General features: G+C 40.3%; 1 protein-coding gene across 7 annotated transcripts in view; it reads right to left on the bottom strand.

Annotated features, from left to right (window-relative positions):
- Window positions 1–2362: 2362 nt before the first annotated feature.
- Window positions 2363–11908, bottom strand: part of myo9b (myosin IXB) — a 90242-nt gene continuing 80696 nt past the window's right edge. For 4 of the 7 annotated variants that reach the window (XM_018097636.2, XM_018097643.2, XM_018097647.2 and 1 more), the window contains 3 exons: window positions 11143–11276; window positions 10896–11023; window positions 2363–5969 (listed from right to left, as the gene is read on the bottom strand). In XM_018097636.2, coding sequence (XP_017953125.1) covers window positions 5569–5969; window positions 10896–11023; window positions 11143–11276 — 663 coding nt within the window. In that variant the 3' untranslated portion in view covers window positions 2363–5568. Of the gene's footprint in view, window positions 5970–10883; window positions 11024–11142; window positions 11277–11908 lie in introns of all 7 variants that reach the window. The other 3 variants (XM_018097641.2, XM_018097654.2, XM_018097651.2) reach the window with 3 other exon arrangements.

Raw genomic sequence — 11908 nt, 5'->3', positions numbered from 1 at the left:
TGACAGAGAACAGGTCTGACCCTGGGGGATATGCTTTTGTATGGTCTACTAGTTTCTCATAGGTTAGGAAAAAAAAATGGTCCAAACAATAGAGCTGTGTTATTATTTATAAAAAAAAAAAAAAAAAAAAAAGATTCTGCCCTCAGCCTGAAACTATAGGCCTGTTAGTTTGATGTCAGTGGTAGGAAAGCACTTGGAAGGGGTAATAAAGAGATATGATATGAATATGATTGAAAAAAGATTTTGCCAGACTAGTCTAATTGCCTTTCATGAGAAGGGGAACAGGAACCTAGAATCTGGAATGGCAGTGGACGTGATCTACTTAAATTGCTAAAGCGTTTGATAAAATGCCACATAGAAAATTATTGGTAAAAGAATATTTGTAATTGGATAGAAAACTGGAACTTGGATAGAGAACTGGCTGAATGACAAATCATTAAAGTGATACTGACAGCCAATAAACACCTTTTCTTGCACCTGCCCTTATGTTTACATTGGTATCAACTTTTAATTTCTTTATAAAACAAAGTTTTACATAGTTACATAGGGTTGAAAAAAGACCAGAGTCCATCAAGTTCAACCCTTCCAAGTAAACCCAGCAACACAACCCACAAGTTTATTCACTTTACCATTATCATTGAATCAATGACAGGTCCACAGGGCAGCCATGTTTGCTCTCCTGTTCCGGGCTTCAATTTAAACGCCTCCCTTAAAAAAAAAAGTTTTAAAATCTGTCCAATCACAGTGCCTTGCGATTCTGGCCCTTCAGTGCCCTTTCTGCCTGTACCTGCAAGGGAGCTTCAGCACCGGTGTGTGCCTGTGTGTAAGGGGAGGGGGAGACGTAGGCAGGGAAAGCTGAAGCTGCTTGTTATCTACTGCTCTGTGCCAGGGGTCGGAGGGATAAAGCTCTGTGTCAGTGTGTGAGTGACGTCAGCCTGCTCCTTTGACTGACAGGCTTAGAAGACGCAGTCGGGTTTGTCAGACTGTCGGGTCCAGGATCTTAAGAAGTATTTATTTAGACAACAAGGGCTTTCTGGAAAAAACGGTCCACATGAGTTATAGGTATGTTTGGAGGTAGAATCATTTATTGAAAAGGATTATTTTGGTGTCAGTATCACTTTAAAGGAACAGTAACACCAAAAAATGAGAGTGTATAAAAGTAACTAAAATATAATGTGCTGCTGCCCTGCACTGGTAAAAGTTGTGTGTTTACTTCAGAAAGTCTACTATAATTTATATAAATAAGCTGCTATGTAGCCATGGGGGCAGCCATTCAAAGGAGAAAAGGCACAGGCACATAGCAGATAACAGATAAAACACTATTGTATTCTACAGAGCTTATCTGTTATCTGCTATGTAACCTGTGCCTTTTCTCCTTTTTTCCAGCTTGAATGGCTGCCCCCAGGGCTACACAGCAGCTTATTATATAAATTATAGTAGTTACTGTAGCAAACACACCAGTTTTACCAGTGCAGGGCAACAGTGCATTATATTTTTATTACTTTAAAGCTCTTTCATTTTTTAGTGTTACTGTCCCTTTAAGAGTGAAGTACCACAGACGTCTGTCCTTTGCCCTTTGCTTTTTAACTTGTTCATAATTTACCTTGAAAGGTGGGCATTGTAATGTAAAGTCCTGTGTCACAAAGTTTAATGATGATAAGCGCAAGGTTATGCACTTTCGTAGAAATAACATAAATGTGAGTTATTCTCTAAATGGTAGTGTGTTGGGAGAATTCAAAATTGAGAAAGGTCTGGGAATTTTGTGGATAACAAACTGTGTAATTCCAGGCAGATTCACTCTGTGGCTACTAAAGCAGATAAAGTGCTGTCTTGTATAAAAAGGGGCATTAACTTGATGGATGAAAACATTATTTTACATTATATATATATAGGAGTTGGTCCTTCTGTAGGTTTACATGGCAGAAAGAAGGGACCCTTTTCCCTATTTAAATTGAGAAATTATCTGTTTTAAGCACTGACCCCCAAAAAGATTTTCTTAAAACAAAACACATAGGAATTTTATGGAAGTAACAGAGAGGTTGTGATTTGATTTCTGATCCATGTAGAATACATAAGCTGTGATGGGGGAAGGTTTGGAATAAAAGATGAGAGCTGTACCTATATTTGCATTGAATAATAATGAATATTAATACTGAATACTAATGCACCAGAAGGCCCTGCCAAAAGGCACCAGGTGTGAATACACCTGGATGAATGAAGATTTGAAAGTTCTTTTGGTCTTCATGTCTTGTGCACCTATTGTTATAAAGATATTTTTTTGTAATGTTTCTGTCCCCCCTTTACAAATAACATTTTGAGACTCAAACGCCTCTCTGAAATAAAAACTAAGCAAACAAACTGAAACAGTAGATTCAATTATAACTTTATTTAACAAAGATAAGTGAGCTTTGCATGGAAATCTGCACATTCCCAGTAAGTAACATCAGATGGATCAGCGGCAACCTTAAATAGGAACACATTCTGGACGTTTATATACACAGCTGTGAAAAACAAATATGGCAGGGAGAGTAATGATGTAAGAAAAACACCAGACCAATGTTGGGCCAAAAGATCTGAAGCATCCCATAAGCATACATAATGAGAGAGTATGACATGGAATTGCCTTTGGCTTATTTCACTGAAGCACACAGGATAGCTAGCTGGCTGTTTGGTCATATTTAGAGAAGCATCAGAGTGATACATGATATTCAAGCCGTAGACTGCCCACAAGCATAGTAGACTGCCCACAAATCTTTATTAAAACAGTTTCAGCCGATAGAAATGTGATAAGTTTCTATCATACCTCTATAAAGTGCAAAAGAAAATCATTGTTCAGTATCTACAAAAGGGTTTCATATACATTCAGTTTCACTACATTCAGATTCCAACCCGATAAACCCAAGTAGGGGTGTCTACTGCTCAGCTGACCCTTCCTAACAACACTGACCCTAGCCAAATAATGTGTGCGGCCAATATCTGCTGCACAAGGAAACCAAACAAATTCTACAAAGTTTCCAGTAATAGAAGAGCCATTGTTGCCTCTACCACATGCAGAACCAATGTGTTCAATAACACAAGCAACAACAAGGGGTTCTATACGCAATTAAATATAAAATTGGAATGCTGCTGCCAAGATAAAACATAAATAAATGAGTAAAATTCCATGAGTCAGTAGCCAAAGGCTGTTTGTTTGTAAACCAATTGGATAAGGAAACAATATAGTAAAAGATTGCAAAATTTGCTTCAGGTCAAGTAATCCACAGCAAAAAAACAGCAGTTTGCATCAAGTATTGTTAAAAATTTGAAATCAAACACTTGATTTATTGCTTTGGTTTTGAAGCAAAATTTGCACATTCCAAAAATGTAGCATGGAAGCTTTTCATAATCACTACTCATCAGCCTGGGCAATAAGGCACTTAAAGGGAAATATGTTGGACTGGGCCTCCTAAAGCCCTGACATCCAGGGACCCTCTATCAGGTCAATTAACTGGTATAAAGGTTATATAGGCTTGTGGTGAAAATAGAGGGCCGATGCGAACTGTCCCACAATGGGGCCCACTGAGAGAGCCTATGGTACTCTAGCTGGCCAGTCCAACTCTGTCTAAATCCTGGTTTTATATAAACATTAAGAAATATATATATTGGTATAGGTTAATATACACAAGAATATTTGTGTCCATTCATACACACAGCACCTGTTATTACCGGTTTCCTTAGTCTTAACTAATTCATTCAGCTAGGCAGCTCTCAGACAACTGAGTACCCTTGATTTACTCAACAAGAGAAGCCACACAAAACATATCCGTTGTTTTTTTTTTTTTTATCTCCAAACCTTTTAAGTATATCCATTTACCAGGAGGAGCGATTCATAAAGATTATTTAGAAGACATTATCAGCCATGTACCGTATGTTTTGCTGGTTAATGGAAAATAAGCTCCCCTGTCTCGCAAAGAAAAGGGAACACAAACATCCTTATGCAGGTTGTGAATTAACATATATGAACCATTATTGCACATCTCCCAGGGCAGGAGTTAGAGCTCAAGCTTACAACTGCATAGGTCCAGGATGGCCAACATGCAACATGTTCTGTCCAGTCCTAACACAGGCCCTGACATCTACAGTAATTAGAATAGCCTAAGGAATATGAGGCTGCTGTTTCTATTAAATAGTGTAGTCAGTAAAGGCCTCATTTCAAGTACTGCAATAACCCCAAAGATATAAAACATCAGGTACGAACTTGCACATCTTGCGGCAGTGGCCCATTGTGGCCCCTAACCTGAAACACAGCTATTTGTAAGCAGCTTTATGTTAATACTGAAGTATAGTTCCTCCTGCTGCCAGTCAAAGTCACTATGCTGGCACCAATTCCATAAAGCAGAAATAGGACTAAAAGCCGAGTACCTCTAGTAAAAACCTAACCTAACAAAACCATAACAGCCTTCCTGCAGTGCCACTGTAAGTGTACTTTATCAGTAGAACAGACTTTGCAATTCAACATGTATTTACACCTCCATCCCAATATTGTTGTAACAGTCATCCTGTTCTAGAACAAAATAAGCATTCTCTAAAATTGTTTTGCCCCACCAATGGGTGTCAGACTCAGAATTCAGAAGCTATACTGTAGATGTTTGCTGCGTGTGTTCTCTAGATGATTTAGAATTAAACTAGTGTTAGGAATTATGAGGCAGAGAATTATGCTTTCTTTTTCTGACCTAAAAGCTTTAAAATTGTAGGACTTGGCCCTCAGTCAGAGGATATGAAAATAAAATTCCCAAAATTGCAGTTCAATAGCACCAGAGAACCTGAGGCTGATGACTGCTGAATAACCATGCTAAAGCATCTGGCCAAACAATGTTCTATACGGAGACGCCACAGATAAATAAATGGGCACAATCAATGCATCTTGGCATCAGTGTTCTGCTGTGTTTTTCACTTTGGCTCGCTGGTTCTAGCAGTAACAAAGAATATGAATGAATAGAAAGAGACATATACTAAACACATCTGATGTTACAGTTTATAAAAAAGATGGATAAATAGTTACTGCATCTGTATGCAGAATATGTCATTTGCATAAAATAAAACATAAAAAAAAAAAAAGTTGATCTTTATAAAAAAAAAAAAAAAAAAAAAAACCTCCACGGTGCACATCCTACCATTCTCACGCACATTTGGCCTCTGTGTTAATACACATTTATATAAAACAAAATGTTAACAAAATATTAAAAAGCTTTATAATATACACATATATAAAAATATTACTGTAGCGGGTGAACAGCATAAGGCAAAATGAACTCACCTTTGGTCCTATCATATTACAAGGCTGGAAATAAAATTGAGGGCTAAGATCGGAATAACTACTGCCGGCAAGTGGAGGAAACTGTAAACGGGAATGAAAATCCCCTCTATTTAACCTGCCACTCTACAATGAAAGACTCGGCATTCCTTTGTGTCCTTAAAACAGTTCTTTGAAATGCCAGTTCAAGGAAAATACCACTGCTATCACAGTGATATTCCTAATAGCAGAAATACCATGGGTAGATAGCAGACATGGAGGTTAAGTTTTTGTTCCTAAAGGCTGGACTCATCAGGGCAAGGGATTTGCAGGTGCGGGTCTGAAAAGCGGCGTTTGAGTTTGGCTGTAGGCTCGTACTCTAGTGCTCTATGTACAGTTCCCATTTCTGTTCCCTCTGGGACATAGACTGACTGAATATTGTCCGTCCTTCTTCCTGGCTGTTCTCTTCTCCGTACCGAACTAGACTCCTCAGCAGCATCTGTGGATTTTATTAGACCTGGGGGTAACTTGATGTTTGATGTTGGCATAACGGGATTCTTCCTGTGACCCCTCATCTTGGCCAGGAAAGAAGATGGTCTGCGCTTGAAACTAGTTTGGTTCACAGACATGGCAAACAGGGGAGCCTGTGCCTGAAGGTTGTCAGATGGTGCCAGGGATGGATTAAAAGCAGGTACTGCTGAAAGAAAATGCATGTTAGAAGTTTAGAGAGAGAATTAGCAACTCTCAACTTTTAACTGTATGATACTATCACTACAGAGCAAATTAATGTGGCAATCAGATCTAGTTTCTCCACTAGGGTGGTCTGGGTGGTCACTGTTGGTCCCCAAAACGTTGCTGCTATACTTTGTGATGCAAGCGGGGCTTAGCCCCTGCGTGTTTATTCACTCGTTGTGCCGGTCAATTTTCTGCTGGATTGTCGTGAGAGTGCCGACTCACTAGGCTGTGCACCGAGTTTAATTACTGGAGGAGGTAAGGGTGTGCTGGTGAAACTTTGTGTCACATGGGCAACTGATACAGCTTCTCCCCAACACTCCAGTCACACTTCTCTCTCTGTCAAACAGCATCTGTACCTGAGAATTCCCATACGACATGTTTTCTCAGTGCTTAATCCCAAATTGTAGTTTCATCTCAGGGTTACTTTTCCCACTAATCTTCCTGATGGGGATAAAGTCACATGTGCTAACTAACCTAGCTATCTCTCATCTCTGAGTCAAGCTCCACTGTGACTGCCCTGGTACTACCTATGACATTGGCTCATGCCCATAGCATGTTGCATAGCCAACAAGGCTCTTTTTCTGAACTCTTATTTATGTTATAAACCTTTTGGCCTCCCGCCTGGATGACAACTTCCAGAGGAAACCTAACCAAGGTCCAGCCTGGTGGTTGAGGACACCAAGTTAAGTAACTATGTACAAAATATTTATTATACCTCCTTATATATTCATTCCCTTGTAATATACTAAGTCTGCACACACATTTTTTTGCAACATTATATTCAATAAAATGGAAAGCTTCGCTCAAAAAATATGGAAGAACATTTCTTGTCTTGATAATTTATAGTTATGTTTGATGTGTCTAGGTTTTTTTTTTTGGGAGCTACCAGTTATGTTAAGTCATGGTGTCTATGAAGATTTTCATTCATCCAGGTCATGGTATATCTAGTATAAATAAATTTGAAGCAACTGGACTTGTTTAGTAATCATTGAAGACGTTTCACTACTCATCCGAGCAGCTTCTTCAGTTCAACTGACTGGTATGGGAAGTCCCCAGCATATATACTCTTCCACTAATCCAATCACAATGGCACTATGTAACTCTTCAGAAAGGTGACATCTGAAACTCACAGAGGTGGGAATGCTGTGGAGTTACTTTGAAAGGATTACCCAAGTATCATGCAACTCTCCAAACAGGTGTTACTTGTTAGAGTTGCATGAATGGATGTGTGAAGAGTTCTGAAACTGCCGGGGTACAGATGTTAGAACAGCATTGTATGTAGCAGACAGATGGTGTCGAAGTCCCCCGCCTCTGTTAAGGGATGGTTTCTCCACTTTGACATGAATGGCCTCTTTTACACCTCTTTCAAACCAGCGGTCTTCTTTGTCCAAAATTTGGACATTGCTATTTTCAAAGGAGTGTCCCTTGTCTTTTAGGTGTAGAAATACAGCAGAGTCCTGGCCTGTAGTGTTCGCCCTCCTATGCTGAGCCATTCGCTTAGAGAGCAGTTGCTTTGTCTCACCAATGTAAAGGTCTGTGCACTCCTCGCTACACTGGACTGCGTATACAACATTGCTTTGTTTTTCCTTTGGTGTTGGATCCTTTGGGTGTACAAGTTTTTGTCTCAGTGTGTTGCTAGGTTTGAAAAACACAGGGATGTGGTGTTTGTTGAAAATTCTCCTGAGTTTCTCCGACACTCCTGCTACATAGGGGATGACTATATTGCGCCTTCTCTCTGCCTCAGGACGGTTATTCCTTTTGGTGTTCCTGTTGGGCTTAGTTGCTCTTGTTTTGACAAAGGCCCAGTCTGGGTAGCCACAAGCTTTCAGTGCTCCTCTGAGATGTTTACATTCCTTGTCCTTGGACTCTGTATCAGTTGTTACACTTTTCGCCCTGTGGTGTAGAGTTCTAATGACACCCAGTTTGTGTTCCAGCGGATGGTGGGAATCGAACAACAGATATTGATCCGTGTGAGTGGGTTTCCTGTATACTTCTGTTTTCAAGATACCCCCCTCTTGAATGGATATCAAACAGTCCAAAAAAGCAAGTTTGTTCTCATGGACATCCTCCCTTGTGAACTTGATGTTGTTGTCCACTGAGTTAATGTGTTCTGAAAAGGCCGCCACTTCGTTGGATCTGATTTTAACCCACGTGTCATCTACATACCTGAACCAGTGACTTGGTGTAGTTCCATTGAATGTGAGTAGGGCCTTCCTTTCCACTTCTTCCATATACAAGTTTGCTACAATGGGAGAAACTGGTGAACCCATTGCACAGCCATGTTTTTGCCTGTAAAATTGGTCCTTGTATTTGAAGTATGTGGTGTTCAGGCACAAATCTAACATTAAACATACTTGGTTGGGACTGAGTTTCGTTCTGCTGCTGAGGGTGTCATCTTTCTGCAGTCGATTTCTTACAGTCTCAGTAGCCTCTGTGGTAGGTATACATGTGAACAGTGAAGTGACATCATATGATACCATAGTTTCTTCTGCCTCTAGTTTAACTCCTTGAATCTTGGTGACAAACTCTTTGGCATTTTGGATATGATGCACTGTTTTACCTACCAATGGGGCTAAGATGTTGGCCAAGTATTTTGCAATGCTGTAAGTCACTGAATTGATGCTGCTGACAATAGGCCTGAGTGGTGCTCCATCTTTATGTATCTTGGGGAGTCCATATAAGCATGGTGTAGCTTCTCTGGGGTACAGGCGGTGGTATAAAGCTCGATCAATGGCTTCCTCCTTTTCAAGTTGTTGTAGGCAATCTATCACCTTTTTCTTGTAACTGCTGCTTGGGTCTCTCCTTAAAGGTTCATATGTATTGCTATCACTGAGTAGCAAGGTCATTTTGCAGTGATAGTCAGTTGTGTTTAGCACAACTGTGCATCGCCCTTTATCTGCTGGCAGGATGGTGATGTTCGGGTCCTTACTGAGAGATGTGAGAGCTCTCCTCTCTTGTGTAGTAAGGTTAGAGGGGGGTGCTCTGGCACTTGACAATGCAGCTGACACTTTTAGTCTGAGTTGTTCTGCTTCCTCCACCTTTATATGGTTGTTATTGATGGCAGATTCTGTGGCTGTGATGAGCTCAACCACTGGGATGTGTTGTGGTGTCACTGCATAGTTTAACCCCTTGGCTAGCACGTCCTTTTCTGGCTGAGTAAGTACCCTGTCTGATAGGTTCTTAACCCATGTATCTTTGGTGTTCTTGGATGTCTCATCTTTCTGCCTCCAGGTTAGTTCTTCTGTCCTCAAACCGCTGCTACGTGAGTAAGCTGGTGAACTTGTTTATTTGCCTCTCCTTACTCTTAATGTGTTGGGCCATCTGTGCATGTTCAATGAACTGAACCACCCTTTCCAGAGTTACATCAGGTAGCTGTTTTGTCAGAGTCTGTTTCAGTTGTTCAATTTTCTGTTAAAGGGCCTCAATGGTGAAGTTGATCTGTCTAACCCGTTCATTTAGTAGATGTTTTGGGCCTTCTGTAAGATATTGCTGGCTCTGTGACCTTTTACGGTGGAACCCAGGCGTAGGCTACAAGGAGTGAGTCCCTGATGTCTGCATCTGAGATTGAAGCGTAGATGGTTCCGATAGTCTGCGAGTTTTCTTGCTGTTCTTTCATATTCCCGAACCAGTTTTAGAGTATTCTCTCCAAAATGAATGGCAATATGAAAGCACTGAAAGCTTGTGGCTACCCAGACTGGGCCTTTGTCAAAACAAGAGCAACTAAGCCCAACAGGAACACCAAAAGGAATTACCGTCCTGAGGCAGAGAGAAGGCGCAATATAGTCATCCCCTATGTAGCAGGAGTGTCGGAGAAACTCAGGAGAACTTTCAACAAACACCACATCCCTGTGTTTTTCAAACCTAGCAACACACTGAGACAAAAACTTGTACACCCAAAGGATCCAACACCAAAGGAAAAACAAAGCAATGTTGTATACGCAGTCCAGTGTAGCGAGGAGTGCACAGACCTTTACATTGGTGAGACAAAGCAACTGCTCTCTAAGCGAATGGCTCAGCATAGGAGGGCGAACACTACAGGCCAGGACTCTGCTGTATTTCTACACCTAAAAGACAAGGGACACTCCTTTGAAAATAGCAATGTCCAAATTTTGGACAAAGAAGACCGCTGGTTTGAAAGAGGTGTAAAAGAGGCCATTCATGTCAAAGTGGAGAAACCATCCCTTAACAGAGGCGGGGGACTTCGACACCATCTGTCTGCTACATACAATGCTGTTCTAACATCTGTACCCCGGCAGTTTCAGAACTCTTCACACATCCATTCATGCAACTCTAACAAGTAACACCTGTTTGGAGAGTTGCATGATACTTGGGTAATCCTTTCAAAGTAACTCCACAGCATTCCCACCTCTGTGAGTTTCAGATGTCACCTTTCTGAAGAGTTACATAGTGCCATTGTGATTGGATTAGTGGAAGAGTATATATGCTGGGGACTTCCCATACCAGTCAGTTGAACTGAAGAAGCTGCTCGGATGAGTAGTGAAACGTCTTCAATGATTACTAAACAAGTCCAGTTGCTTCAAATTTATTTATACTAGTTAAGTCATGGTGTTTTTCTTTTCTCTCTTGATATATTGATAAAGCAAGCAGTGTAATTATGATTTACATGTATTGTAAAATCTAATAAAAAGTACTGTAAGTTGAAAAAAAGAAAAAACTGAAAGCTTCAGATTCTCTTTGGGCTGTTTGTGCTAACTACTGCTTCTGAGGCATATGCAAACTCTTTCCCTCTGTTGAGCCACACATTTGTTTCAAAGTGGTTTTCTCCATAAATGTTGCAGTGACTAAGAAAAAGTAAAAATCAGTCCTTGCAGTACATACTTTGATTGTAAAATGGTAATTGTTGGGGACACACTACCTTAATACTGACCTTCCTTTTCTGCCTTGGACAACTTCTCATCTAGTAAACTCTCTGTACTGTTAGAAGTCTCAGAATCCATATTTTCTTCATCTGAGCCCCGCTGCTCCAGTTCTGGAAGGCGGTAGGTAATATCTTCCCTAAAGAGAACAAATAGGGAAAGTGGGAAAAAAAGGCTATGAGTGATACACTGTTTCTATGTTTTGGAGCAATGCCTCCCCAAACCATTAACCATAAGAATTAAAGTAGTACTGCTCACTTTTCCTCCTTAATCGTCTTTATTCTGTCCAGTAATATCTGTGATTCCCGGGCAGTCTCAGAGTCTGACAGATGCTCTTCTTGCACCACATCCAGGTCAGGCAAACTCTTACCATTTGATGCCTGGCTTTTACTCTATAGGAAAGAAGCAGAGGGCAGAATGTGGGTTTCATACCAATTTATGCAGTGATGCTTTGATAAAATAATATTGGTACAGTATACAGATGACTTTGTATACAGGGACGTTTCACATTTTGAATAAGAAATGCAATGTGGCAGCACGTATTTTACACATTAAAGTGTGAATATTACAGCATGCGGTTTTCATCAATAAGCAGGTGTATTATAGCATGACTGCCTTACATTAGGTACTTAGTTTTGTTGCGCTGCAGCAAGTTCATAAAGATTTTGCCACAATATTAATAACTGAGACCCCAATTCCTGCCTCCAGATTTAAAAAAATCACAAAGCATACCCAATGTGGTGTGTAGGTGTAGAACTCCTTTAAAGTTTATAATTGAATTTACTGCAAAATGACCAATTAATAACTTGCATTAAGATCATAGCTACATATTACTAAAATGTTTTTTTGTGCAGAAATGCTTGTGTCCCTCCTAAATTACAGCCAAACCTATCCTAAATGTTTATCCCAAACTGTTGGTGCCATGGTGCAGTTTATTAGCAGCCATTAAATTAGTTTGCAAACAGAATGCATGCGGCTATCCTCCACATGCTCTTAAGAACAAGTTTAGGTGTGGATCTTTCAT

This window comes from Xenopus tropicalis, chromosome 1 (assembly GCF_000004195.4).
Source record: "Xenopus tropicalis strain Nigerian chromosome 1, UCB_Xtro_10.0, whole genome shotgun sequence".
Taxonomy (NCBI): Eukaryota; Metazoa; Chordata; class Amphibia; order Anura; family Pipidae; genus Xenopus; species Xenopus tropicalis.
This window is presented reverse-complemented; position numbering and strand designations above follow the sequence as displayed.